At 46.6% G+C, this 26,686-nt stretch overlaps 6 protein-coding genes across 9 annotated transcripts; all 6 read left to right on the top strand.

Moving 5' to 3' along the window:
* The first annotated feature begins 1,414 nt into the window (after positions 1 to 1,414).
* LOC100839485 (probable helicase CHR10) lies at positions 1,415 to 7,588 on the top strand. Its single transcript, XM_010231055.3, has 17 exons — positions 1,415 to 1,672; positions 1,837 to 1,844; positions 2,008 to 2,086; positions 2,185 to 2,351; positions 2,499 to 2,624; positions 2,706 to 2,886; positions 3,022 to 3,157; positions 3,237 to 3,354; positions 3,863 to 3,952; positions 4,121 to 4,228; positions 4,334 to 4,537; positions 4,722 to 4,847; positions 4,938 to 5,596; positions 5,844 to 5,989; positions 6,518 to 6,676; positions 7,127 to 7,241; positions 7,347 to 7,588. The coding sequence occupies exons 1-17, from the start codon at positions 1,483 to 1,485 to the stop codon at positions 7,393 to 7,395; spliced, it is 2,661 nt and encodes an 886-aa protein (XP_010229357.1). The 5' UTR covers positions 1,415 to 1,482; the 3' UTR covers positions 7,396 to 7,588.
* Positions 7,589 to 7,780: 192 nt separating this feature from the next.
* On the top strand, positions 7,781 to 11,910 carry LOC100843100. The gene is made up of 4 exons (XM_003558987.4): positions 7,781 to 9,345; positions 9,974 to 10,120; positions 10,209 to 10,325; positions 10,976 to 11,910. Exons 1-4 carry the CDS (start codon positions 7,930 to 7,932, stop codon positions 11,585 to 11,587), a joined length of 2,292 nt encoding a protein of 763 aa, XP_003559035.1. The 5' UTR covers positions 7,781 to 7,929; the 3' UTR covers positions 11,588 to 11,910.
* A 344-nt stretch (positions 11,911 to 12,254) lies between these two features.
* LOC100839175 (quinone oxidoreductase) lies at positions 12,255 to 14,949 on the top strand. Its single transcript, XM_024456865.1, has 5 exons — positions 12,255 to 12,470; positions 12,558 to 12,696; positions 12,779 to 13,005; positions 13,691 to 13,948; positions 14,287 to 14,949. Exons 1-5 carry the CDS (start codon positions 12,285 to 12,287, stop codon positions 14,590 to 14,592), a joined length of 1,116 nt encoding a protein of 371 aa, XP_024312633.1. The 5' UTR covers positions 12,255 to 12,284; the 3' UTR covers positions 14,593 to 14,949.
* A 209-nt stretch (positions 14,950 to 15,158) lies between these two features.
* Positions 15,159 to 17,196, top strand: LOC112268585. Its single transcript, XM_024456866.1, has 4 exons — positions 15,159 to 15,575; positions 16,275 to 16,442; positions 16,584 to 16,692; positions 16,834 to 17,196. Exons 1-4 carry the CDS (start codon positions 15,240 to 15,242, stop codon positions 17,025 to 17,027), a joined length of 807 nt encoding a protein of 268 aa, XP_024312634.1. The 5' UTR covers positions 15,159 to 15,239; the 3' UTR covers positions 17,028 to 17,196.
* Positions 17,197 to 18,536: 1,340 nt separating this feature from the next.
* On the top strand, positions 18,537 to 21,812 carry LOC100842488 (hexose carrier protein HEX6). Its single transcript, XM_003558985.4, has 3 exons — positions 18,537 to 18,867; positions 19,273 to 19,598; positions 20,483 to 21,812. Exons 1-3 carry the CDS (start codon positions 18,720 to 18,722, stop codon positions 21,611 to 21,613), a joined length of 1,605 nt encoding a protein of 534 aa, XP_003559033.1. The 5' UTR covers positions 18,537 to 18,719; the 3' UTR covers positions 21,614 to 21,812.
* Positions 21,813 to 21,970: 158 nt separating this feature from the next.
* On the top strand, positions 21,971 to 26,406 carry LOC100838870 (U-box domain-containing protein 52). Of its 4 annotated transcripts, none has more exons than XM_024456863.1 (11): positions 21,980 to 22,119; positions 22,267 to 22,379; positions 22,459 to 22,684; positions 22,779 to 22,894; positions 23,028 to 23,152; positions 23,251 to 23,417; positions 23,657 to 23,985; positions 24,298 to 24,399; positions 24,495 to 24,923; positions 25,043 to 25,786; positions 25,873 to 26,406. In XM_024456863.1, exons 2-11 carry the CDS (start codon positions 22,293 to 22,295, stop codon positions 26,059 to 26,061), a joined length of 2,514 nt encoding a protein of 837 aa, XP_024312631.1. In that variant the 5' UTR covers positions 21,980 to 22,119; positions 22,267 to 22,292; the 3' UTR covers positions 26,062 to 26,406. The 4 variants fall into 4 exon arrangements, with proteins under 4 accessions (XP_010229355.1, XP_024312631.1, XP_024312632.1 ...); XM_024456864.1 differs by having other exon boundaries at positions 22,776 to 22,894; positions 23,028 to 23,137; XM_024456862.1 differs by having other exon boundaries at positions 22,776 to 22,894.
* Positions 26,407 to 26,686: the final 280 nt, after the last annotated feature.

Here is a 26,686-nt window from a genome sequence, read left to right as displayed (position 1 = left end):
GAGCAGCTTCCCGCGCGACTTGATGAGGTGTCGAGATAAGATGTTGGTCTCGCCGGTTTCCTTGACTTTCGTAGACTCGGTGGAGTAATTAGATGAAAAGGTGCCAACATCTACTCCCAAAGCCTCGTTGTAGTCCTCCTCCACCTTGTTTGCATCATCGCTACTGTCATCATCTATTCCACCTTGGTCTTCCTCTCCCTCTCCGTTGTCGTCGTCATCATGATATATTTGTCCTTCCCACTCATTGTCATCGTCACTATCATATATTTCTCCTTCTTCCTCCTGGTCGTCGTTTTCATCATCATCGGATGAGCTTCACATGTCATAATCATAACAATCCGGCGGTTGCCTGATGAGACGTCTGCCCATGGCGACCATGGGCTTGCCATCGCCACCCACGGAAAGATGAAGGGGAATGAGGTCCTCGGCTTTGTTGATTGCATAGAGCATGTCTCCAAGGAATGCGACATCGATAATATTACATGTAGGGGCGTGTTTGCGGCTTCGGCAACCACACGCCCTTGCCCTGCCGAAACACTGCCATCGGATAGTTGACGTTGTTTGTCACGACGGCGATGAAGTCATCGACGGTGGACCTCATGACAAACTTGCAGATACCGGCGCAAGTCTGGTTGTTGTTGTTGTTGTGGAGGGCGTCGGAGAGAGGGTCTTGCAAGTCGTAGAGCGTCCCTCCACAGAAGAAGCGCTTGCGGCCTAGGCCGAGGAGGAGGCAAGTGTCGGTCGAGCCTTGGACGGTGACACGTCGTCGGGCAAAGAAGGAGGCTATGCGAATGCGAGCGGCCGTCGAAGGGAGTGACGACGTCGCCCTCCGTCAAGGCGATCCACGGCAGCTGGTGTGGACGGTGGCGGCGCGTCATGGCCGACGGGGTTGGGGAGCCAGGCGATGACGAGGCCGAGGAGATCCAGCGGGAGGTGGTCTGACCACGACGCCATGCCTTGGATTCGATGGATCGCAGGGGTATTGGATTCGATCGAGAGCTTTGTACCCATATATATATATAGGCAGATATTGAGATCGATCGGGCCGGATTGAAAAAGGAAATAAAACAGAAGCCAATACTTGCTGGTCGATCGGCCGTGGATCGTGTGGAGACGCCGTTGTTCGTGACATATGCTTACTCCGTATATAGCCCTCTTCGGGATTCCTGCATCAGTTATTTCAATTTCTGTGTTTCGCATGCAGTGCTTGATGTCTGCACTTGATGCCTGGATTGAATTCTATCTGTAGGGAGCAGGGACAGGCCGTCCAGGAGCAGGCAAAATCCGTCACCGAGCCCAGACGGAACAGGCCATAGATGGTAGTACTGGACACAGCGAAAATTTCCCATTTCTCTTTTTATTTTTTATTTTTATCACTAGCCTTTTCGCCTCTGAATTAAAATTCTGACGAGACAAATTCCCCACTTCGATTTTCCCTTTTTCCTTCCTTCCTTCCTTCCGCGAGTTCCCGCGCCTCCCCCAATGCCGACGACCGCCTACGAGCGCCGCCTGCTCGCCGCCGCCGACCTCGTCCTCGCCTCGGACCATCACTCCCCGCTTCCCCGCCGCTCCTCCGCCGACCTCGGGGTCACGGTCCAACTCAAGCCGCACCAGCTCGACGGCGTCCACTGGCTCATCCGCCGCTACCACCTCGGCGTCAACGTCCTGCTCGGTACGCCACCCTGGCTCTCTCTGCCTCCTCCTTCTGGCCGCCGCGCCCCGCGCCTTCTTTTCTCAGTCGCACCCCTCTCGCCGGCATCAACTCCTCCATCCATCGCTATATTGTGTGTTTGGACTAGTTAATTAATCGATTAATATTCCCGTTTCGTTTTGCAGGCGATGAGGTGACCCATCCCCTTTGCTTCTTCCTTCCAGCAGCTCTCCTCTGTGCACGATTACCTTCTTAGGCGGGGATAACGTAGCTTACATTTGGGCACTAAACATTTGGTTCCATTCCATACATTTTTGCTTCTGTGAGTCACTGCTCATGTGTCTGACCATGGGCAGATGGGACTTGGGAAGACCCTACAGGCAATTTCTCTGTTGAGCTACCTCAAGATCCAATCCATCACACCTGGACCATTTCGTGTGTACCCAACCTTTGTTGTTTTCACTTGCCTACTTCACAGATTATTACTCTACTGTCATTTCTGTTTTTACCTCATAAGGGTCTTCTTCTTTCAGTGGTATTATGCCCTCTAAGTGTGACACATGGATGGTCATCGGAATTCGCTAGATTTTGCCCTACGTTGAAAGTTATCCAGTATGCCGGTGACAAGGCGCATCGTCGTGATCTACGGAGAATTATGCATGAAGGTGTCCAGAAATCTTCAGCATCATCTAATTCGAATGTATGTTTTTTTTTGTCTATTTTATTTCTAAATCTCCTTCAATATCAGTAACACCTGTTGGCTGTTATATCTGTTGTTCTTGTATGTCCCATAATAGCTTTGTTTTTTGGTCTATAATTTCTTTATTCTTTTCATCAACACAAATAGGAATTACCATTTGATGTGATGCTGACAAGCTATGACATAGCCTTAATGGATCAAGATTTCCTTTCACAAATTCCCTGGCTCTATGTGGTTATTGATGAGGCCCAGCGTCTTAAAAATCCATCCAGTGTATGTAGTAAAACCGCCTTTTCTTTATGATTGTGGGAGTTGTATGGCTCTGACTATAACACTAGTTTTGCATTTTGTCAGCTACTGTATAATGTGCTTAAAGAACATTTTATCATGCCAAGGCGCCTACTACTAACAGGCACACCTATCCAGAACAACCTTTCTGAACTATGGGCGTTGATGCACTTCTGCATGCCTTCAGTTTTCGGCTCTCTGGATGAATTTCTTTCTACTTTCAAGGAAGCAGGGAATCTGCTGGCAGGTATATCGAGGGATTCATATTTAGCTCTATGCAGTTTCCCAGTGACATTTTTTGTTCTGTCAGAAACGGCATGTGCGCAACTAGGCCGTGAGTACTATGTCTGATTAGCCATCTGGTCAAAATGTTTCTCAACAGGTAGTGAAGCTAATAAAGCAAATGGACACTTCAAGAACATTAAACATATACTCAGAGCATTTATGCTGCGGCGAACAAAAGCTTTACTAACTCAGAGTGGAATCCTTGAGCTTCCTCCATTAACTGAGCTGACAGTGTTAGTCTCTGAGCTTCAGCATAATATTCTTGCATTTTTGCCCTCCTTTACTTTTTTTAAGTTAACATGATCTTTACAGGATGGTACCTATGGCACCCTTACAGAAGAAGCTATACTTGTCAGTGTTGAGAAAAGAGCTGCAAACTCTTCTTTCATTTAGTGGTGGATCTTCTCGTCATCAATCTCTGCAAAACATTGTAATGATTTTCTTTATTCTTTATAGCAGCATTTTGTATCTATGCTCAGCTCCACAATACTAAACTGTGCAGATTTCAGTATCCTCCGTATCATTTTTCATGTTTGGTACTTGTTCTTTTGCTAATGGAATGCACTTCTTGGTTTTTCGCTGGCTGAGTTTTAGTGTTCATTGATTCATTCTCTTTGCCTCCTGGCTGACTTTTTGTCTACTCATTGCTTATCAGCTGTAAGTATTTTATCAAATACAACATAACACATCTCAGTAAAATCGTACTTCAATGTATCTTTACATTCTTTATATGCTATTTTTGCATACCATTTACAGTTTATTTTGTTCTTCAGAGTAACTGTTAGGGTTTTGTTAGTTCATATTAGAGTGCTGTAACACGGGGTCTACTATTTTAACAAGCCATGCTTTGATGATATCTCATTTTGACTTTGTTTTGCCTTTATTTCCAAGCTCTGTACAAATTAAGTTCTGTGTCTTGTCCTTGTAACTCCTGCCAGGTAATTCAACTTCGGAAAGCTTGCAGTCATCCATATCTATTCAGTGGCATTGAGCCCGAGCCTTATGAAGAAGGGGAGCATTTAGTTCAGGTCAGTTCTACTCGTTTCAAAACAGGACACTTAAAGAGCATGTTTAGATTGTGCCTGATTCTAGCGTATTATGAACTGATTTGCATGCGTGAATTTTTAACATGGACATTTGAGAGGGATTTTGCAAACCAGTTGTTTTAATGATATTTTATGGTCATATTTATTCAGGCCAGTGGGAAGCTCATTGTGCTAGATCTCATTCTTAAGAAGCTACACAGGTTAGGTCATCGTGTACTGCTGTTTGCTCAGATGACTCATACACTGGACATTCTCCAGGTTCTGTTTTTTTCCAACCATGCTGGCATCTAATGACTTATTTCTCTTAAAGTTACGCTTGTGATTTCCCTGTATGTATTTACTTCTGCATCGTCCCTTTAACAGGACTTCCTAGAACTGCGTAATTACACGTACGAGCGTCTGGATGGTTCAGTACGTGCTGAGGAACGGTTTGCGGCAATTAGAAAATTCAGCTCTCAACCTACCAAAGGTGTTGCGAGAGATGACGATAATCCAAGTGGAGCTTTTGTTTTCATGATATCAACTAGAGCAGGGGGTGTTGGGCTTAATCTCATTGGTGCTGATACTGTGAGTGTAGTCAAATTCAAAATATAGCTAATCAAATCCAGTACTCTTATCTACTGATTCCAGTGATGGTTCAATTCCTTTTATTTATTGCCCAGCAGACAGTTCCAGACTGATGATCATTCTGCCATTCTTGAAAATTTGTGCTATTTATCATTTTGTTGCCCATTGGAATGATTGTTTGCAGGTTATTTTTTACGAACAAGATTGGAATCCTCAAGCTGACAAACAGGCTTTGCAGCGTGCTCACCGCATTGGGCAGCTAAACCATGTATTGTCAATAAATTTGGTATCACAGCGCACAATTGAAGAGGTCAAGACTCTCACTTGTGGTGTACTAGTACTTGCTTGACTAAGTTGTTCCTCAGTTTTTTTTTACCTTTTTTATTTAAAATGGATGCAGGTCATCATGCGAAGAGCGGAGAGAAAACTTAAGCTTAGCCACAATATTTTTGGGGATGAGGATACAACTGATGGGAAAGGGGAAGATCTGCGAAATGAAGCTAGTGACATGCGCTCGATTATATTTGGCTTACACCAATTTGACCCTGCAGATACAGCCACAGAAACAATGAATGAGGAGACACTCGCAAAGTTGGAATCAATGTCAGAAAATGTTATCAAGATGCGTGCTCATGAACCTTCAGAAAAGGATGACCGAGCATTTGAAATCAATCCAAATTTGACTGACAGCAGTGCAGCTGTGATTACGAGAACTTGCGATTCTATTAACATTGATCCTGGGATTAATGAAGCTGCATATCTATCCTGGGTGGGAAAGTTTAAAGAGGCTTCACATTCTATTGAAAATGTCACAGTTGAGCAAGAAAGACAAAGATCGGCACCTGAAGAAAAGGTCTTGAAACGTGAAGCTAATAAGAAAAAAGCTGAAGAGAAGAGATTAGCAAAGTGGAAAACTTCAGGGTATGAGACATTAACGGTCAAAGATCCTGATGACATACCAAATCAGAATATTTCAGACTCAGGATCTGTCCAGCTTGTTTACGGAGATTGTACTAATCCATCAAAAGTTTGCCCTGGAAAGCCTGCCATTATATTCAGGTATTTCTTTTTTCAGGGAGAAGTGTGTTTACATCATATCAAAGTCCACTACCCCTTACTAGAAATCTTGACGGAATTGTAGCATATTATACAATATTTTGTTTATAGAATGCTCTGAGGTTTTAGATAAGTTTTTTTGAACTGCTTAGCTTAAAATGTGCAATTTATTTGAATTCCTTCCAATATTTTAATTGTTTCATATCATATGAAGCACACTTTGTACTAAACAAACCAAATGCTGGTGCAGTTGTGTAGATAATTCTGGGACATGGGGACATGGAGGAATGTTTGATGCTTTGGCCAGTCTCTCGACATGCATTCCAGATGCTTATCATCGTGCTTGTGAATTTGACGATCTTCATCTGGGGGATCTTCACTTGATTCAGCTAGATGGTTGGCTCTTACACTGGCTCCATTATTTCACTTCTTTTAAGACAAGCACCTGTTTGACTTGTGTGAGCTACTTTTGTCATACTCAAGTGGTACCTGAATGCCCAAAACTGTCATCGAACTGCTCTCGTTTTGCCCAAAGCACTGCACTGCTTACTCTGATGATACACAATTGTCTTGCTCCATCATCAGCCGCCAATTGCTGAGCTAACCCTGTCAGTAAAGCTAATGCCAATCAAATTCAAGTCGAGCCACCGTTTCCTGGCTTTGAAATGCTTGGTGTCAAAAGTCTACTGAAATTTCATGGCTATACTGAAAATTTCCTACATACAATAATCTTTGTGCATCTGTTAAAGCTTCACCTTCTATTAGTGTATAAATTGTAGTCCACTGTTACTCAAGCCATTTTCTTACCACTTAATTTGTACCCTCTTTTCAGAGCTTCTATCAGCGTATAAATCATAGTCTACTTTTTTTTTGCGGATAATCATAGTCTACATTCTATTTCACTGCATTGTATCCTCTCTGCAGAAGCCAACTGTAGCCGAAGTTTGGATGCACCTCTGTGCGTGGCACTAGCTGTTGTGCAGTCCTATAGTCGGAAGCGTAAAATTCCAAGAAGTGGAATTTCAATACCTGATTTGGAGCTGTGTTTATCGAAGGCTGCCTTCTCAGCTGCTCAGCGTTCTGGTACCAATCCCTTTTTGCCTTGTTGATATTTGAAACCTGGACTGTATCTTTGATTCTTTACATTCCAGTGCTACCTTTTGTTTTCACCCATTCATGTCTGCCCTTAATATTTTTACTAGTTCTGATGATTACTACTTAGCAAGCAGACAGTGTTGTGTGCTAAACCATCAGCATCGAGTTATTTCAGTACAAATAGTTTATCACAAGTGAATCTAGTTCAGTTACCAATCCAGCTCGATTTATTTAGAACAATAGTTGGTGTAAGTGTTTGTGCCTATGGTAATACTAGAACAATAGTTACAACATGCTTGCATAGATTAACTTACTTTAACTCCTTTGGAAGCTGTTAGTCACCAAGCTCTACATTGCATGATCCAATGCGGTTTTATTCTATTTCTAGTAAATCTATCAATCTCACATTGTTCTCGTTTCCATTTGCGTTACCTGAAGCGAGTATCCACATGCCCCGGATCGGTCAGCAAAGTGGCTCCCAACGATCAGAGTGGTATACCATCGAGCGACTTCTCAGGAAGTACTCGTCGCTCCACGGCATCGACATTTTCGTGTATATATGCGACGACCTCTCTAAGCCAATTTTGTTACCACCAGTTGTCGATCGGTGTATATACTTGGTGATGAATAATAACCCTCGCTGTTTTGTGGTAAACAGGTACTACTTCCGGCGATCGCCCAGCAGGGAACAGGCAGATTCAGATTGATCCAATGGGCACTCTAATTAAGGAGTGAGGACCCTAACCGGGTCAGTAGAAGAAGCAAGTAGTAGCAGTATGTTATGTTATGTGGCATCTAAACGATCATAACGCGTTGGGCACAAACATGCTGCCTGAAAGCATTCAAAACTTATAGAGTAGCCCACAAAGTTAAAATACCAGACGCCAAGGCTACTACTTACTCCCTCCGTTTCTAAATATTTGTCGCTGTTTTAGTGCAAACTCTTATTAAAACAGCGACAAGTATTTAGGAATGGAGAAAATACTACCGAATAGAAATTTAGAATTCAAATATTGGTCATTTTACATGTCTCTTTCGAGAGAGTGTGAAGTGTACGTTGGAGGTGACTACTAGCTTAATATGGACGCTTCTTCTCCTATCCTACGGTTACGCCACGTCACGCTTCTTCAATTCGTTCCGACGAAGACGAACCGACCGCCCCGCACTCAGCCAGGCTGCAGTCCAAAACCCTAGTCCCTTCTTCGTCTCCCACGCACGCGGAGAAAGGAGACCGGGGCAAAATGGCCGACGCCTCCGCCCTCGCCTCCACCGTCCTCTCCGCGGCCACGCCGCCCGCCGCGGCTGCCGCGGCCACCGCCGTCCTCGACTACCTCGCGCGCCACGCCGCCGACAACCCGCGGGCCTTCTTCGCCGACGCCTTCCCCTCCATCCTCTACCGCCTGTTCGTCTCCTCACCGCCTTCCTCCCCATCCTTCCTCGACCTCGCAGCCGCCGCCCAACCAGACCCGACCCTCGCGAACCTCCTCCTCGCCCTCCTCTCCCCTTCCGGCCCGCTCCTCTCCGCCGCCGCCAGCGCCGACCGCCTCGCGCTCATCCGCTTCGCCTTCCCCTCCGAGCGCCTCCCGCACTGGCTCCGCGCCGCCCTCTCCGACGACAACCCCGACCTCCTCGCCCTCTCGCCGCTCCTCGCCGCCCGCGTCGGCCACGAGCTCCACCTCTCCGTCTTCGAGTACTTCCTCTTCTGGTTCGCCTACTACCCAGTCTCCTCCTCCGACGCCTCCGCCTCCCCCTCCCCAGCATCCGCCTCCAATCCCGCCCTCAAATCGCGCTCCCGCCTCGAGTCCTGGGTCTCCACCCTCGCCCCCACAGCCATCGGCACCCGCAAGCCGGGCCACAAGCCGGAGCCCTCCCTGTACCTCAAGCTACTCTACGCCTACCTCAAACAGTTCGTGCCCACCGCCTGCACCCCGCTGCTGCGCCGCCGGCTCGGCGGCACCCTTCTTCAGCGGACCGCCAGCGAAGAAGGCCACATCATGGACCCTTTCGCCCGTGCAGACTTCTTCCTGCACACGCTCGTCCAGTTCTGGCTCGTCGGGGACGACTTCTCACCGCTGCCCGTGCAGACCTGCCGCGCGTTTGGCCTGCACTTGCCCTCCCGGGCTCGCGCCGAGCTGAGTGCCCACCTGCCGCCACCTGGGCTCGGGGATGCCGTCAAGCTGCTCGTCATGTACCTCAACTGCTGTGACGGCGGTCCGCGGACGGATGCACGCACGGTGTTTGAAAGATCGGCCGCGAGGAACGTGATCTCTGATACCCAGGTTGGCTTCTGGAATCCCCTCATACAGAGGCCTATGTATCGCTTTGTATTGAGGGCCTTCTTGTTCTGCCCCATCGGCGCGGTCATTAAAAACGCTACGCAAGTCTTCTCTGTGTGGCTGGCATATATGGAGCCATGGAAGGTTACCCAAGAGGACCTGGATGAGTATGATGTGTCCCTGATGCAAGGGAAGGGCACCCAACAAGCTGCAGAAGGAAAGGAGAGCCAGAAAAGAGATGCGCTCTGTTATACTCCGCCGTGGAAGAATTACGTGCTGTCCAATTATCTCTTCTATAGCTCGATGGTGGTGCATTTCCTCGGTTTTGCACACAAGTTTATCCATTCTGATGTCTCCTCGGTGCTCCTGATGATCCAAAAGGTTAGTCCTGGCTCCTGAGTTTTACTTCTGTTGCCATGGCAAACATGACAATAGTCAAATTTATGTTCTATACTCAGTTAGCTGCTTCAGGTCTCGTGTTTCTAGGTACAGCAGTTTGGTGTTCAATTACTCAAAGTTAGGATTGTAAATATCTGATTGAGAAACCCCCACTGTTTTACTTCTACATGGTACATGCCATAAGATATAATTAAATGTAAATGTGCGGCTTTGTGTAACATGCTTAAGGTCCTTTGTTAGATATCTTTTTTTTAAATCTATTTGCTTTGTGTGTTAAGCTTTTTTTCTGTTCAGTTTATATACTTCAGAGAAGTATTTGGCCATACATTGCTGTGCTGCAACTTTTTTCAGCATTTCATGATTGTCCTGTCAAGGATCACCTTATGTTTATTGTAGCTATTGTGTGTAATTCAGATGTTTCTGGCAAAAAAAGAGAGAGAAGCTAGTCATGTCGAATGAACCCACTAATGAGAAGCTAGTCATGTCGTTGTTTTAGTAAAAACAACGACAAGAATTATGGGACGGAGGGAGTAGAAGAAATGCTTTTTTGTGCTATATGTTTGAGTATTATTGTCCCATGACATATTTATTTGTATTATACTCTTTCCAGGTACTGGAAGTCTTGTCTTCCTCTACAGAACTGGTAGATCTTCTGTATAAAGTGGATGTCGCCTATCACTCTAGACTGGCTACTTCACCCTCATGTTCGTCAGATGATGTGCTGAAGTATGTGCCATCAATCCGTGAGCAGTTGAAGGTGTGTTACAATTCAACTGGCATTTGAATTTGATTTTACCATGAAGTCACCGTCCTAATTATTTTGTATAACCTGTGGTTTACTTCAGGACTGGGAGGATGGCTTGACAGAGACTGATGCAGACGGGTCTTTCTTGCATGAGCATTGGAACTCTGATCTAAGACTTTTCAGTTGTGGCGAGGAAGGGGCTTATCATCTGCTTCAGGTACACATTTGATCATATGATTAGTAATTTAGCCTGTTTAGTCCTAGTCATTTGGTATAATGTTTAATATTTTCACATGTTTGATTCCACTTCTAGTGTATTTGTCAGTTATTAGTTCAACTGAAATCAGCTCTAGATCAACAGATTTGATTATTTGAGTTGTACTGTTGGAACAAAGTCCACCGAGTTAAATAGCTTTCATGATATAATTTAACTTTAGTGTGGTTTTTATTAGCAGATACCTCAAACGAATTACAGTCAGTATATATTGATGAACCAGGAGCATAGTTTTGTAATTTGTCTGCCATAACTTGCACTTTTTAATTAAGAATACAACTTTGTTAAACTACACTTTGTACCAATGTTGATGGACTGGAGGACAATTTTGTAGTTAGGCTAATACCAGTTGTGCAGTGTTTTTTTTTTCTCAAGAATACATAGCGGTCAAACTGCAATTTGTATCTACTTGAAGCTGTGTGATATCACCTACTCTTGTTCAGTTTTTATTGATACTATATATACTTTGCTTTGCGGTGTGAATATGCTAGATGACTAGTGAATAGTTATCTGTTTGTGCTTGGTGTGTAGTTTCTTTTCTCATTTTGTTATTACGAGCATGTGCTGATATTTCAATTTTTATTTTTGTGAAGCTGCTTTTGATCCGAGCAGAGTTGGAGATACAACGTCTACCAGGTGACACACTACAAGCTCTCCAGTCATTGGATTTGATAAGATCCTGCATGAAAAAGCTTTTCCAGAGTCGAATTGAGGGCATCCATCATAATACCGCACCAGAAGAGTTCCAGCATCAACATCAGGGACGTGGTGAGGTATTTACACCTAAGCATCCCTATTCAGGGAAAAGTAAGTTCAGTGAAGTCAAATACAGAGGTGACTGGATGAAGAGGCCCATCTCAGAGACCGAAGTGGCCTGGCTTGCGAGGATCCTAATCCGTCTTTCTGACCGGCTGAATGATGCCCTTCGACTTGGCTGCGATGACGCTGGTGATAGTGCCGCTCACTCAACTTACATAAAGTTTGACCGGAACGAGCTGACAACAATCGGGGGCCCAAAGGATGCTGCGAAGATGGCGCTCGTTGCTGTCTGCTCTCTGCTTGCGCTGGTAGGACAAGCGCTGCTGAAGTTCATGAGGGCGCACAGGGTGAAGATCAATCTGAGAGTTTTCGCTTCGAAAAAGTTGCTGGCGGGTCTCGTGGTGCTTTATGCGGTGGTGGCAGGAACTAGGAATGTGCTTGGTTGAAAATGCGGGCACGACACATGCTGTAGATAGGAAGAGATTGAACTTACAAAAAAGGGGGATGGGGTCTGTTTTGGTGCGTGTGTTGTTTGAGAGCAAAGCTAACAACACAAGAGTGCGTAGGATGTTATTGTGCTCGCTCTAAGAGTAGAGGATCACAATGGCATACGGCACTTGTGGTGTAAAACGAAAAGGAAATTTTCTGGTGTAAGCGTACGCTGTGATGTGATACTTTACTGGAGGAGGGGTTGAAACAAGAAAAGAAGAAACATAGTTGGTCGTTGTTTCGCTTGCCCACGCTGGCCATGCATGTTTTTTGTGTTTAATTGTTTGTGCATTCATTTGCCAGTGGAAATGATAGTAGTACTGAGAGGGATGTTCCAAGGATAATCTGATCCTTGGAACAAAGCAAAGATCATTTGGGTAAGTTTGTGTACCAGCAGATGGTTGTTTGTAATGTGCAGCAGTCAGATTTCAGTTCAGTGTGCGTGTGTTTGCTTGGAGCTAATTTAACTCTGGGTAGCAACAGAATCATACTGGTACTACGCACTACGGTACCGCATGACAAAAACAAAGAACGGATGGAGTAATTAATTTGCATTTCTTTGTTGGATTGCAAAGTTAGGGAAGGTAACCAGGTGGTCAAGCCCAGGTGGCAGGGTTAGATGTCACTCTCAGCTGAGCTGAGCTGAGCTAGGCGATGACGACGCCGTGCTCCACTCGATTAGTAGCACCATCCCCACTCTCCTTCTTCTCCATTCCTGTCGTCCCCTCCGCCGCCCGCTTCAATTCGCGTCCTCCTCCACCGCGCCTCCTCCTCCGCTGCTGCTGCGGCAACGCCGAGATGGTCAACGCAATCAGGGTCCACGAGCTCGGCGGGCCGGAGGCAAGCAGCCAACGATCCATCGACTCGACTTGCCCTTTTCTCTAATCTAATCCTAATCGATTGATTTCTCCATGAGATGGCTAGCAGGCGATGCGATGGGAGCAGGTGGAGGTTGGGCCGCCGGGCGACGGCGAGATCCGGGTCAAGAACACCGCCGTCGGCGTCAACTTCATCGACGTCTACTTCCGCAAGGGGGTCTACTCCGCCCCCCTCCCCTTCACCCCAGGTACCCATCCTCTTCCTCCAATCCGTTCATTCCTAGCCCAATCCAATACAACCCAATCCTAAAGCCGTTGTTTAACTCCCAGGCATGGAAGCCGTCGGCGTGGTGACGGCGGTAGGGCCGGGCCTCACGGGCAGGAAAGTCGGGGACGTCGTCGCCTACGCCGGCAAGCCCATGGGCTCCTACGCCGAGGAGCAGGTCATCCCGGCCGACGTCGCTGTCTCCGTCCCGCCTTCCGTTGATCATAGGACGGCTGCCGCCATCATGCTCAAGGGGATGACTGCTCATGTCTTGCTTCGCCGCGTCTTCAAGGTAGACCCACTCTTCTTCTACTCCGCAAAATCATATAATTTTCTTTGCTTGATAGCATCCATGTAAGGATAGTATGGCCAGCAGGTCAATAAAAACAGCTACATAAAGCATAATCACATTATATGTCTCCAGGGGCATGGTAACTATGCACTGTATGTCTTGCTTCGCCATGTATTCAAGGTTGTAGATTCTCCCCTTGACTCTGCAAAATCATATAATTGTCTTGCGCATAGTGGTATGGTATGGTATAGCATCCGTTTTTAACTATTTGCCTTCATTGTTCCCTGTTGTTTTGGCCTGGCGGAGTCGTAAAATTGATCCACACATACATGTTGCGAGCGGTGTAAGGATTATGGCCAGCTGGTCAGTATAAAGAAGTAAAAAACAGCTGCACGTTATATATCTCCAGGGCATGGTCCCTATACATTATATTTTACCTGTGGAAGACATAATTAACTATTCAAACTTCCGAAATCCGAGGTGCAAAATCCCCCACTGCAAGGGTGAACATAGGGCTTTTTCTCCTCATAGATTATCGCAAAATATTTGTCAGCCTCTACAGAATGGGGGAGCTCTATATTCCTCTGTTATTACTGATATTAGATATGCTCTGAGATTATTAGTACATCATGTTTTAACTGATTGCCATGACAGGGAGCTTGACTGTATTTTTCTTGCCATGCAGGTTGAATCCGGTCATACTGTTCTTGTCCACGCTGCTGCTGGTGGAGTTGGTTCACTCCTCTGTCAGTGGGCGAATGCCCTTGGTGCCACTGTCATTGGGACTGTCTCAAGCGAAGAGAAAGCTGCACACGCGGCTCAAGATGGATGTCACCATGTGATCATATACACAAAGGAAGATGTTGCGACGAGAGTCAAGGAGATTACAGATGGAAAAGGTGTAAATGTGGTGTATGATTCTGTTGGAAAGGATACATACAAGGTAAGGCTGTTGTAGTAGGTCTTAACTTTGAAAGTTTATTTTCACTTGGACTTGGAGAGGACATAATTTGATCCTTTGCAAAGAAGTACTGAGATGTGGGCATTATCTGCTTGTGTTGCAATCGTCCCAGCAAAAAAAAAGTAAATTATATGTACGTGGTACCTGTTAATGAGAATTTAGTGCTCACTCCTTTCAAAATAATAGGTTGTTGTTCCCCTTGACATCAGTGATTCAGTACTCCTGTGGGCATAATGGGTTTTAACTAAGTCACTTGTATTGCATATGTACTGTGTAGTTCTGATATGAGGAATGATACCCAATCTTTCTTCTGTCTGCAGGCTTCTATGGAATGCCTGGCGTCCCGTGGTTTCCTGGTGTCTTTTGGGCAGTCCTCAGGTTCACCTGATCCCATTCCGATGAGCGACCTGGCTCCCAAGTCGCTATTCCTGACGAGGCCTAGTATGCTGCATTACACGGGCACTCGTGATGAGTTGCTCCATTCAGCTGGTGAGGTGTTTGCCAACGTGGCCAACGGGGTGCTGCGCATTCGTGTGAACCACACCTACCCGCTGTCCGAAGCGGCTCAGGCTCATGCCGATCTCGAAGCTCGGAAAACCTCTGGCTCCATATTGCTGATCCCCTAGAACTAGACAGACATCCTTTTCGGTTTTAGCAAGGCAAGAATGAATAAACAGGGTCCATGTTTGACAACCTCTAGCAAGCAGCAGCATATTGTAGAGTGGAACTGAAAGCCTCTTTTTGGTCACTTGCTTATGGTTTGGTCTGTGTGAGTGCTGTAAAAAGGGAAGCATGTGGAGTATTTGTGCTCTTCTTGTAAGAACATGAATCTACCTCAAAAAATAAGAACAAGAATAGGAATCTGAACGGAAGTTTGATCACATCACTGTCAAGCAGTACACGGGAACTTGTGAATGTGATCATGTCATGTTATGTGTTTATTGGTTGATAGAAGAGAGGCAGACAAGTGTCCTCATATATAACCTTTTTACCTGTCTCTGTCTCTGTTCGGTAGAGAGAAGACATTGAGAAATATTCTACGTCTGCTTATCAACATTTTTATATTTTTTGTTCGTTTGAAAATTTGGAAGGGTTGTTCACAAGTCGACTTTACCAGTACTAATAATGTAAAAGAAATAAATAAAAAACGCAATTGAAAACCTTTTGCTGTTTAAGAAAGAAGCTGAAGAAGAGGGGAGTTGTTTCAGAAGAGAAGAAACAGAAACTGTGAACACATTCTCTTCTTCGTCTCGTGCAAGAAACAGAGGAGGCCATGGCGATGACGGCGGCGGAGCAGCGGGTGGTGGTGATGCGGCACGGCGACCGGCTGGACCACGCGGAGCCCATGTGGCCGGCCAACAAGCCCCGGCCCTGGGACCCGCCCCTCACCGACGCCGGCATCCTCAGGGCGTGGAACGTCGGCAAGCGCATCAGGGCCCAGGCCGCCGCCGACGGCTTCAGGCTCCACCGGGTCCTCGTATCCCCCTTCTTCCGCTGCCTCCAGACCGCCGCCCAGGCCGTCGCCGCGCTCTGCGCCGTCCCCGACGACGCCGCCCTCGTCACCGTCGACTCCAGCGCCAATGTGCCCCTCGACACCTCCCGCGTCAAGGTCTCCCTCTCTTCCTCCTACTGCTCGTCATCCTGTCATGGATGAATCCTTTTCCTCATTCATTCGTTCTTGTTCGCGTAATCTAATGTTAACTGGATCGGGATGTTGACTGCCGATTTGTGGGCAATGTGAGCGAGTTCCTTCCATCAGAAAATAAATCATTTTCTTCTTCTCCTCATCAAACACTACAGTTTCCTTTTAGGCTTGAGATTTATCTCTAGGATCTGCACGGAGATGGATGGTTTCAGTTAACAGTAGTGACTGACTCTTTCTTAAACCTGAACCTGCTCCTGCTAAAAAGAAACTTCAAGTTGTTACTTATTTCAACAGATACTGATTAGGATAACAATAGTTACAGCAATTTGCTTGGCCCATATAGCCAATGAATGCGGCACACATATTCTTCAGTTTTCATGCCACTAGCCAAGTACCAGCCAAAGTACAGGATTGAGCCAGCCTACCATTTCATTCAGTAGGTCTGGTACTCTTTTGGTATGATTGATATGGGGTTTTCACCAGAATAAATCTACATGTAATTCAACCTATGCATTTTTATCAAATGTGGATGCGTACTGCCAACATTGCAGACAGAATGGTGAAGATAGTGCTGCCTGCACTTCGACTCTTGAGCTGCTGTTCCTGCATTCTGTTTATAATTTGTGCGCAGTGGTGGGTAAAATCTCTTTGTGATGGTTTCAGGTGTCAATTGAGTATGCACTGTCTGAGATGATGAATGTGGAAGCAATGGGAAGTATTGTTAGCCAGGTTGCACCCGCGGTCGTCAAGTGGTTTCCCGACTTGTCAGAACTCGAAGCCGTTTTACCACCTGGAACTATCGACCATTCTGTGGAGCCACTCTACCCGGAGGTCTCGTCATTTATTTCCTTTTTACAGTTACCAATCACCCAGCCAGTAGTAATCCTTTGTTAAGTCACCATTAATTTCCCTTTTTGTCTACAAGTCCATCATACATACCTGATGAAACTGTCATGTTTATTTTCGCTGCAGGTACCAAAGTGGGGAGAATCTGTGAGGGAGGCAAGAATTCGGTACGGCAGCGTGATCAAGGCTCTTGCCGACAAATATCCCAACGAGAACCTGCTTTTGGTAACACACGGTGAGTCGTCGAGTTCACAAGCATTGAGCCGCAAGCGAAAACAGACTACACATTATCACGTTCTTCGTAGCTCGGATTCTGTACAACATTTGTGCAGATTTTGGAGTGAAGGATTTGAGGCGGTGTTTTTTTGCATTGCAGGCGAGGGCGTTGGTTCGTCGGTGGCGTGCTTCGGGGCGGGTTTGGAGATCTACGAGGTGGAGTACTGCGCCTACTCAATGCTGGAAAGAAGAAGGCAGCAAATGGAAGGGGAGGAGGGTGAGAGTAGCAGCCTGCTCAAGCTCCTGACTGATAGAAGCGGTCCGACAACAGGCATACGCTACCTAGTCACCTGAGTAATGCTGGCGTCTCAAGCACTGGACAGGCTTCGTTAGTTGTGGATTCACTTTTAGTTTGTTTCCAGGAAAATGTTTGCTGTTTATTCAGACAACAATGTGTTCCGGATTATGTACCATTTAATAATCACGGTAATAAAATAAATAAACTGCTTTTTTTCTTCTCTTCCTTTTTGGGCTTCAGTTTCTTCCTTGACTTATCTGGAATTTGAATTGGGTTTGGAATCGGTCGTAAGGAAGGATGATGCAATGCGTACATATCACAGCAGTAGGACTAACCCAAATCGCCGTCAGAAATTATCCAATACTACTGACCGATTAACACAAGGAATTCAGAAAGAAGAGTCTTCTTTTTGTCTCCTTAAGGTGAGGTGACACGCATCTTGATAGATCGATCATTTGTGCCATCGTTGTAAGATCCACGTATACAACTTTGGTACTAGCTTTATATGTGTGCACCACAATGGAACAACATATATAAAGCAAGAGAGAGTGGGAGGATGAATAGATATTTGGCACCAAAGAAGTTTAAGAAAGGATGGATGGGTACGTGTGTGTAGTGCAATCTCATCAGTAGTATCAATCAATCCATACATCGTCCCGTATTGTACATATGTATGTGTACCAACACGTCCTATCAATCGGCCGGTCGACGCCAAATTCCTTGATACAATTTACAGTTACATGAGCACCTTTAGTCAGTTTGTTTGCTGCTCGATCTGTATAAAAGAATGGAATGGAAAAAGAGGGACTAATAAAAAGATGGATATGTCATATGTGTATAGAATCTTCCACCCTTGCCTTTTTGTAAATAATGCACCCTAGCTCCTCGTCTCCTGCAAAGTATACTGATGATAGCTTAGCTTGTAGCAGCAGGACAGCACAAGAGCAAATCCACCAAAATGACATGCATGCAGCAAGGAAAAAAATGTTAGCAACACCTGATGGATGCAGATTCCATCACAATATCTAGCTGACTCTCTCTATTCACACACATGGAAACTGCATGGATGGCAATGCTGCTCACTGAAACATCTTGCATGCCTGCAAATGCAAAAATAAAATAAAAGGTGGGTTAACCTTGTTGTTAATAAACCAGGTAAAAGAGAAAGTGCATGTGCTACAACAGAGCTTAAAGAGATCATCCATTTGGTGGTGGTGGTATAATTAAAACCAGGTTGTAATTGTACGTTTTGAAATTAAATTAAGGAGGGCGGTGATTGGGCTTTAAACTCGTTACATGTGGCGTCCATGCAGGCAAAAAAAGAGGAGGAAAAAAAACAAAACAAAAAAACAATGCATGTGGCATGCCCCCTCTGCATGTGGGCCCACGTAACAGAAGCAAGCCATTTCATGCTAGACAAGACCAAGATGAGTGTGGCTGACACGTGGTCCCTCCACTGTACGTGATGCCAAAGCGAGAGCGTCGGCCAGAAGCATCCAATCTTCACTTCACTGGCAGAGAGGGAGAGCTAAGGGGGGGCAGCAAAGCAGAGCATTGCCGTTGCCATTGCCCACCAGAACACACTGGAGTGGCTCACACAATAAATAGCCTAGGCCCCAAGAAGAAGAAGAAGAAGAAGAGGAGGAGGAGGAAGTAAAGAGAGCGGGCTCCCCCTCCATCTCGGCTTCTCTCAGCCGCAGAGGCAGAGCAGAGCAGTGCGGCTAGCTTGAGCTCCAGCTTGTTGATTAATGGCGATAGGGGCGTTCGTGGAAGGGCCGACGGGCGGCGCCGCCGCAGCGGCTGGGTACAACGGGCGCGTGACTTCCTTCGTGGTGCTCTCTTGCATCGTCGCCGGCAGCGGCGGCATCCTCTTCGGCTACGATCTCGGAATCTCAGGTAATTTAAGCAGTCTACTCCCATCCCTTGGTGTCAGTCCATCAGTCGACGAAGAGCTGCTTAATTCAGTCCTGGTCCTGCCTGCCAACTGCTACTAGTATTACCATCTGCATAATGCAGCTCAGCTCAGCTGCCACGCAAGTACTACAGCTGCACGCTGCAGTGATTGATGTAGTACTTGGCATGCCAGATTGGAGGCTTCTGCATTTAACACTCTAGCTGATTAAGTAGGAAACCGGTTCAGGCTTTCTGCCAGCATGCATCTTCCTTCGGGAAAGTACTGTAATCAAAACTAATACTACTAATCCTGCAAGCTAGGAGTACTTAAACAATTGGGATCAGTACTATATGCATGATCGATCACGATGATGTGATGTTGAGATTAATCTTGTAAACTTTGTGTAGGTGGAGTGACGTCGATGGAGTCGTTTCTGAAGAAGTTCTTCCCGGAGGTGTACCACCAGATGAAAGGGGACAAGGTGGACGTGAGCAACTACTGCCGCTTCGACAGCGAGCTGCTCACCGTCTTCACCTCCTCCCTCTACGTCGCCGGTCTCGTCGCCACGCTCTTCGCATCCTCCGTCACCACCCGCTACGGCCGCCGCGCCTCCATCCTCATCGGCGGCTCCGTCTTCATCGCCGGCTCCGTCTTTGGTGGCGCCGCCGTCAACGTTTACATGCTACTCCTCAACAGGATCCTCCTCGGCATCGGCCTTGGCTTCACAAATCAGGTACTGACCTACATGTTTTAATATCTCAAACCTCATATTGTTACAACTTATACTTTGTTAATTAGCTATGACTTTCGGTTTTGTATGAATATTTAATGACCAAATGAGCTTCATGCTCGGATAGGGTACCAAAGTCAATGTTTCATTGACTCCAATTACCAAGCGTCCAAGCCACACACCTAAAAATTGGCTTGTTGTTTCAGCGGAGTCCATTTTCTGGAAGTACCTTTCTTACCTAACCAATCCAGTCTGGCCAGAAAGCAACCGTGGTCACTGTAGAACCACTTCTGTCCGCTGTCAAATTTGGCAACCACACAACTATCTCTAGTACTTGTATTTACTGTCCAGAGATTGTTCATACTTGTACAATTACCTCAAGGAAAATGTTCCATTACTTAAGATATTTCAAATGCATATTCGGGACCAAAGTCAAGTGACAGGAGCAGTCTTCTTCATGGTCAGAAAGGACAATCTATTAGTCCAAAGTCCAAACTTTCGAACATTCTTGTGGTGGACAGAATTAATTGGGGTATTTTCGGTCATTAGATAAAAACAGCAGCAAACCAACAAGACAGATCAGTATCTGAACTTAGCTACAGCAATGTGCTGCTGCCAGAGTCTTGAGGCCAAAGTGGTGGCTACATATTCACGTCACTGAAAGTGAAAGAACAGCTAGAAAAAGGAAGTGCACTATACATGATTTAGGCAGCCCCTCCTCTCCTATCGCTATATGCTTTACCAAAAGAGAGACAAAATTAAGATTCTCCTTCGAAATCAGCTGAGAAAAAGAAACTTTACCAAACTTTCTTTCGATATTCGAAATCTAAATTGGATATTCACTCCGTGACGTGTTAACTTTTTTTTCTGTTTGTAATGTTTCGCAGTCGATTCCGCTGTACCTTTCAGAAATGGCGCCGCCGCAGTACCGCGGCGCCATCAACAACGGCTTCGAGCTCTGCATCAGCATCGGCATCCTCATCGCCAACCTCATCAACTACGGCGTCGCCAAGATCGAAGGCGGCTGGGGCTGGCGGATCTCGCTCTCCATGGCCGCCGTTCCCGCCGCCTTCCTGACCGTCGGCGCCATCTTCCTCCCAGAGACCCCCAGCTTCCTCATCCAGCGCGGCGGCGGCAACACCGACGCGGCGAAAGCCATGCTCCAGCGGCTGCGCGGCACGGCCGGCGTCCAGAAGGAGCTCGATGACCTTGTCGCCGCAGCCGGAGCCGGACAACAAGGCCGCCCGTTGAGGACGCTCCTGGGGAAGAAGAAGTACAGGCCGCAGCTGGCGATGGCGATCCTGATCCCCTTCTTCAACCAGGTGACCGGCATCAACGTGATCAACTTCTACGCGCCGGTCATGTTCCGGACCATCGGGCTCAAGGAGAGCGCCTCGCTCATGTCGGCCGTGGTCACCCGGCTCTGCGCCACGGCCGCTAACGTCGTGGCCATGGTCGTCGTCGACAGGTCCGGCCGCCGCAAGCTCCTCCTCGCCGGCGGCGTCCAGATGATCCTGTCCCAGTTCGCCGTGGGCGCCATCCTCGCCGCCAAGTTCAAGGACCACGGCGCCATGGACAAGGAGTACGCGTACCTGGTGCTCGTCATAATGTGCGTCTTCGTGGCCGGGTTCGCCTGGTCATGGGGGCCGCTCACTTACTTGGTTCCGACAGAGATCTGCCCGCTGGAGATCAGGTCGGCCGGGCAGAGCGTTGTGATCGCAGTGATCTTCTTGGCGACCTTCGTGATCGGGCAGACATTTCTCGCCATGCTTTGCCATCTGAGGTCCGGGACGTTTTTTCTGTTTGGGGGCTGGGTGTGCTTGATGACGCTGTTCGTCTTCTTCTTCCTGCCGGAGACGAAGCAGCTGCCCATGGAGCAGATGGAGCAGGTCTGGAGGAGGCATTGGTTCTGGAGAAGGGTCGTTGGGACGGAGGAGGAAGAAGACGATGTCATGAGTGCAGAGACTGCTGCTGCAGGAAGTGCCATAGCTTTGTCCTCCAGCAGAGGACGTAATTAGTTAGTGACCTTCTTCTACCACACAATGATCAAGAGATTCCCATAATCAAATTCTTGTTTGTATGTATATATGTATGTATGTATCCTAACTCGTTACATATATAGTTCGATCAGCGCTCATGTGTGTCAGTACGTATGTAACATGGATAAACCACATTGTATCAATCTGAATAAATGCCGCTGCTGGAGAGTTTATTTCAGCGGCAAGGAGAAGACCATCTCGAAGGGCAAAGAAAAAAAAAAGAAGAATCGAGTATTGGATCCACAAAGCAAAAGGCACTGGCTGGAGCAGCCCAGCCCACGAGCAAAAGAAAAAGCCCACCAATGATATAAACACGGCCGACTGGCCCATTATAAGACCAATTAAGTCCATTCAGTCGGCGTCTCTTCTCTTCTTCCTCGACCGCCGCGGCGTAGGCGTACCGTACCTTCTCTTCTTCCTCCTCTCCTCCTCGCCGGCGGAAGGGAAGAAGCGCTGCACGACGGCGCTGCGCTCGACAGCACGGAGTAAGCTCTCCTCCATCCTCTGCTACTCATTCGCACCAAATGCACTAGCCTATATAGCCCAGTGCGCGCTACTGCTCACCCGCTACGGCGAGAGCCGACGCCGGAGCACGAACCCTAGCGCTTCTTATCTGCCTTCTCTCGCCGCAGACCAATCCCAGTGCTCGCGCCCTCCAATGCTCGCCCGCGCGCGGCGGAGCGAACACGACGGAGAGGAACGAACCTTTCTGCTTCTATGCTCTTCACTAGCCGCAATCCCACCGGTAATTTCATCCATGTCTTCTTCTGCCGTGCGTTGCTGATGGTTTCTCTCCCCTCTTATCGTTGTTGATGAAGTACTAGGCACGTGATTGGTCGATGGCCATCCAAGAGGAGGGAGAGCGGGCTGGATCAGCGGACGCGCCGCTCACTGTCGGATTGGCGCTCGGCGGTTCCAAATCCAGCACCTACGTCCTCCAATGGGCTCTCGCCAAGTTCGCCAGCGGCAAGGACAAGGACGAGAACAAGTCCGCCCCTACCTTCAAGCTCATCCATGTCCTCACCCCAGTCCTCACCGTACCCACACCACGTATGCTACAACCCCTTTTCTTCCAAATCGCTTTCGATTTCTTCCAATCTACTGTACTTACTTACTTTACTCTCTGCGCGCTTGGCTTCAGTAGGGAACTACCCGGTTGATAAAGTGCGCCCCGAAATCGCCGATACCCATGCCAAGGAAGTGCAGGTTCAGGCGCAAGAAATGCTACTCCAGTGCAGAAACATGTGTGATGAGAACAAGGTTAGTTTTGATCGACATGCTTTCCCCCTCCATCCTAGCAACTAGCAAGTACGTTTCCTGTTCTGGACTCAATCGATGAATCAACTCATCTTCTGTTGTTGGTTGTGTTCATTTATTTATTTGCTGGACTCAGGTTGAAGTTGAAGTACTGCTTGTTAAGGGTAATGATGTGGGGGATGCCATTTCCAATCTTGTCGCTCAGTACCAGATACAGGTCCTCGTCGTCGGTAATACTACCAGCAGGTGCGCCTTCACTAGGTAGGCGGTCTTCATACTAGTGCTGTACTGATTCGTGCCATGATGAATAGAAATGTACATTCTTCTGTTGATCATCGGATGGCATTTGTTTCTTGTAGGAAATCCAGTCGAAATAAGACGTCCTCCAAGATCTGCAAGAGTGTCCCCAGCTCTTGCACTACATATATTGTTTCAAAGGATGGATTATCTTCAGTTTATTCCCCTGGACTAGGAAGTGACACGTCCGACAGCCAAGTACATTCAGGCGAAATGTCGCCGAGATCAGGTAAGGCATCCCCAGTTGTCAAGCTAAGACCAAATGTTTATTCCTTTTTGTTGTGCATCCTTGGCATGCAATATAATACATTCCTGCCCATTTCCCTTCCAACTGGAAATGGAAGACATACGCCTATTATTGATTCTAATACTTGGATAAAAAGTTTAATCTTAAACACAATGTCAAACTGGAGTTTCTTATTTCCTCTTCTTACCATCTGAACGTTACTTGTTCCCTTGTCTTGTCAGATTTGAATGACAGTTCAGGACGAACTCTGCTTGGTCTGCCAAGTCTTCCTCGCTCCAACTTGGCATCAGAGAACCTCAAAAGTAGTTCATCTTCCAAACATGATGGCTCATTTACTCTATATGATTATCTCAGTGGATCTGCATCAGTATATGCTGACCAGGACAGAACAATTACCTCATGCACTGATGGTGAAAGCTCTATATCAAGTAAAGTGCAGGCTTCAGACAAGGTGCCGACACAAGGGAGTTCACTGCAGGCATTAATGCTTTCAGACAAGGTGCCAACACAAAAAAACTCACTGCAGGGATTAATGCTTTCAGACAGTAAGGTTAGTTGTTCAATTTCTTGGTTATTGCCAGAATTTTATTGATATGCATGCCTTAAGCTTCTGATATACTCAAAAATTCACAGTTATTTCTTTTGCCAACTTTATGCTGTACTTTGTTTTCCTCCAATCCCGTTGACAATGTGTGCTTTCAATTACTTAGTGAATTGGACATTTACATACAATTTGTTGTTCTTGAATAGATGAATGCCTTAATTCAGCAAATTAACTGTTCTGGAAAAGAAGGTGAAAGAAATATGACATGTTTTGGGGATTGCGTACTCTGCTTGGACCTGATAACCTATTCCAACACAGGATGATGTAAATACAGAGCTCGAAAAGCTGAGGCTAGAACTGAGACATATACAGGGGACATACAAACTTGTCCAGGATGAGTCTGTCGATGCATCTCACCAGGCAAGTTCAGTGGTATTGCTGCTATAAAAATGGACGAATTTACCAATTCAGCGTGATGTTTAAATCATCCTACCTCTATCCCTTGTTGACGTCAGGTGGTTGAATTGGCTGCAATGCGCGTGGAAGGTAAGGCTCAGTTAAGAGATATACAGTCCAGGGTGGATAAGGCCAATGATGAAGTACAGGAAGACAAGGCCCATAGATGTGCCACAGAGGAGGTAGTCACCCATTTTAAGGATCTTGTAAGAGCAGAGGTTATGCAGAAAAATAGGCTGCTGATAAAGGCATCAAAGGACGCTGATCAGAAGTCGAGGTTGGAGGAGCTCTTTGTACTTCGTGGCAACTTGTACTCGACATTCACTTGGGAGGAGATCGATAACGCCACATCATCATTCTCAGAATCACACAAGATCGGAACTGGATCTAATGGAACAGTATACAAGGGCCATCTCAAACACTTAGATGTAGCAATAAAGATCCTCCATTCTGATGATAGCTCCAGTACCAAGCATTTCAACCAAGAGGTATTGCAAGGATTTTGTGGTCCTACTAAACAATTTTGTTAAGCAACATTGTGTTCTAATCAATGTTTCATAATATAGTGAAACTGTGTACTACTTGAGAATACGTGCTATTTCTGCAGCTTGACGTTCTGCGCAGGATACGCCACCCACACTTGTTGATGCTCCTCGGAGCCTTGCCAGACAGGGGCTGCTTGGTGTATGAGTACATGGAGAATGGTAGCCTCGCGGACAGGCTACAATGCATAAATGGCACACAACCAATCCCGTGGTTTCACCGCTTCTGCATTGCCTGGGAAATTGTTTCAGCCCTAGTGTTCCTGCACAGCACAAAGCCCAACCCAATCATCCATCGCGACCTTAAGCCTGAAAACGTCCTCCTTGACCGCAATCTAGTCAGCAAGATTGGTGATGTGGGCTTGTCAACACTTGTCCCATTGAAGGATTCTTCATCAAGTGGTACAATGTACAAGAATACTGGTCTGGCAGGCACATTGTTTTACATAGACCCAGAGTACCACAGGACTGGGCAAGTGTCGGTGAAGTCTGACACGTACGCGCTTGGGATGGTGATCCTTCAGCTGCTGACGGCAAGGTCACCAATTGGATTACCTGAACTAGTGGAGCGGGCAGTGGAAGATGGCCAGCTTATGGATGTATTGGATGGGAGCGCAGGGAATTGGCCCGCGAAAGAAGCGTACGATCTAGCTCATCTAGGCCTCAGCTGTTTGGAAATGCGGAGCAAGGACCGGCCTGACCTCAAGAATATGGTGGCGGTAGAACTAGAACGGCTGAAGAATATTGCGGGTGCGGCATCGGAGCCAGTGCCAGGGCCACCCAGCCACTTCGTGTGCCCAATACTCAAGGTAAAGTAAAATAGGATAATAATGGTCAGTGTATATGTTGTGTTCATCATACGTATGTGTGATACTAGTTTGTTTGTTTGGTGTAGGAGGTGATGCAGGACCCATGCATTGCTGCGGATGGACACACGTATGAGCGCAACGCGATTCTGATGTGGCTGTCCAAGCATGAACTGTCACCGGTGACGAAAGCACTGTTGCCTAACAAGACGTTGGTGTCTAACCATTCTCTTCTGAGTGCGATCTCAAGCTGGAGGTCCCAGGGGGGAGGCCTTTGATTGGTAATTAGTCAGTCTAACTGCACATATCAGAGAAGGGTAATATGGATGGTGTAGAGAGTTGTTTTTGCCTGTTTGTCTGTCTGTTTATAGGTCCGTGTCAGCTTCTGCATAAAGTGAAGGAGCAATTTTGCATCGTAGGAATGTCCAGGTTAGGAGATGAGATGTGAGATGGTAGTCAAATGACATGGTTGAAAGTGACCCATGGTTAGACCGTCTCAGTTTGAGTTTTGCAATTTGTGCAGTACCAGGTTGAAATTCCAAGTTACTACTATAGATAGTACAGTGCAACAATTAATGAGAGAATTCCATATTTGCCATAAAGAATTTGCCCGTATGCTCAAATGCCATCGAGAATTTACCTGTTCCAAATATGCCACTCAAATTTTATATGGGGTACAAATATGCCACTACCGTTAGTTGACCGCTAGGTAAAAGATGAAAAGACAATTTTGCCCCTATGTAATATGTTGATGTTCTGTTTACAACAAATTACTCATTTTAGAAAACTTAGCTTTTCAAGCTTTTTAGGATGCCCATAATACCATTTCGGAGTACGTTTCAGCAATAATGATTTTAGCATGAAAAATTGTAAAATTTCAATATCACTTGCCTTTGATTTTAA

This window comes from Brachypodium distachyon, chromosome 1 (genome assembly GCF_000005505.3).
Source record: "Brachypodium distachyon strain Bd21 chromosome 1, Brachypodium_distachyon_v3.0, whole genome shotgun sequence".
NCBI lineage: Eukaryota > Viridiplantae > Streptophyta > Magnoliopsida > Poales > Poaceae > Brachypodium > Brachypodium distachyon.
The sequence above is the reverse complement of the archived record's forward strand: the minus strand, read 5'-3'. Positions and strand labels throughout refer to the sequence as shown.

What these genes read in the sequence shown, in the direction of transcription:
- LOC100839485 (XM_010231055.3), top strand. Translation starts at nt 1,483, where the DNA reads ATGCCGACGACCGCCTACGAGCGCCGCCTGCTCGCCGCCGCCGACCTC. An exon ending in ATCAATCTCTGCAAAACATT is followed by an intron (nt 3,355 to 3,862) that starts GTAATGATTTTC and finishes AACTCCTGCCAG; the next exon opens with GTAATTCAACTTCGGAAAGC. An exon ending in AAGCCTGCCATTATATTCAG is followed by an intron (nt 5,597 to 5,843) that starts GTATTTCTTTTT and finishes ATGCTGGTGCAG; the next exon opens with TTGTGTAGATAATTCTGGGA.
- LOC100843100 (XM_003558987.4), top strand. Translation starts at nt 7,930, where the DNA reads ATGGCCGACGCCTCCGCCCTCGCCTCCACCGTCCTCTCCGCGGCCACG. An exon ending in TGCTCCTGATGATCCAAAAG is followed by an intron (nt 9,346 to 9,973) that starts GTTAGTCCTGGC and finishes TACTCTTTCCAG; the next exon opens with GTACTGGAAGTCTTGTCTTC. An exon ending in CAATCCGTGAGCAGTTGAAG is followed by an intron (nt 10,121 to 10,208) that starts GTGTGTTACAAT and finishes GGTTTACTTCAG; the next exon opens with GACTGGGAGGATGGCTTGAC.
- LOC100839175 (XM_024456865.1), top strand. Translation starts at nt 12,285, where the DNA reads ATGACGACGCCGTGCTCCACTCGATTAGTAGCACCATCCCCACTCTCC. An exon ending in CCCCCTCCCCTTCACCCCAG is followed by an intron (nt 12,697 to 12,778) that starts GTACCCATCCTC and finishes TTTAACTCCCAG; the next exon opens with GCATGGAAGCCGTCGGCGTG. An exon ending in TGCTTCGCCGCGTCTTCAAG is followed by an intron (nt 13,006 to 13,690) that starts GTAGACCCACTC and finishes CTTGCCATGCAG; the next exon opens with GTTGAATCCGGTCATACTGT.
- LOC112268585 (XM_024456866.1), top strand. Translation starts at nt 15,240, where the DNA reads ATGGCGATGACGGCGGCGGAGCAGCGGGTGGTGGTGATGCGGCACGGC. An exon ending in TCGACACCTCCCGCGTCAAG is followed by an intron (nt 15,576 to 16,274) that starts GTCTCCCTCTCT and finishes TGATGGTTTCAG; the next exon opens with GTGTCAATTGAGTATGCACT. An exon ending in TGGAGCCACTCTACCCGGAG is followed by an intron (nt 16,443 to 16,583) that starts GTCTCGTCATTT and finishes TTTTCGCTGCAG; the next exon opens with GTACCAAAGTGGGGAGAATC.
- LOC100842488 (XM_003558985.4), top strand. Translation starts at nt 18,720, where the DNA reads ATGGCGATAGGGGCGTTCGTGGAAGGGCCGACGGGCGGCGCCGCCGCA. An exon ending in CTACGATCTCGGAATCTCAG is followed by an intron (nt 18,868 to 19,272) that starts GTAATTTAAGCA and finishes AACTTTGTGTAG; the next exon opens with GTGGAGTGACGTCGATGGAG. An exon ending in GCCTTGGCTTCACAAATCAG is followed by an intron (nt 19,599 to 20,482) that starts GTACTGACCTAC and finishes AATGTTTCGCAG; the next exon opens with TCGATTCCGCTGTACCTTTC.
- LOC100838870 (XM_024456862.1), top strand. Translation starts at nt 22,293, where the DNA reads ATGCTCGCCCGCGCGCGGCGGAGCGAACACGACGGAGAGGAACGAACC. An exon ending in CTGTCGATGCATCTCACCAG is followed by an intron (nt 24,400 to 24,494) that starts GCAAGTTCAGTG and finishes TGTTGACGTCAG; the next exon opens with GTGGTTGAATTGGCTGCAAT. An exon ending in CCAAGCATTTCAACCAAGAG is followed by an intron (nt 24,924 to 25,042) that starts GTATTGCAAGGA and finishes CTATTTCTGCAG; the next exon opens with CTTGACGTTCTGCGCAGGAT.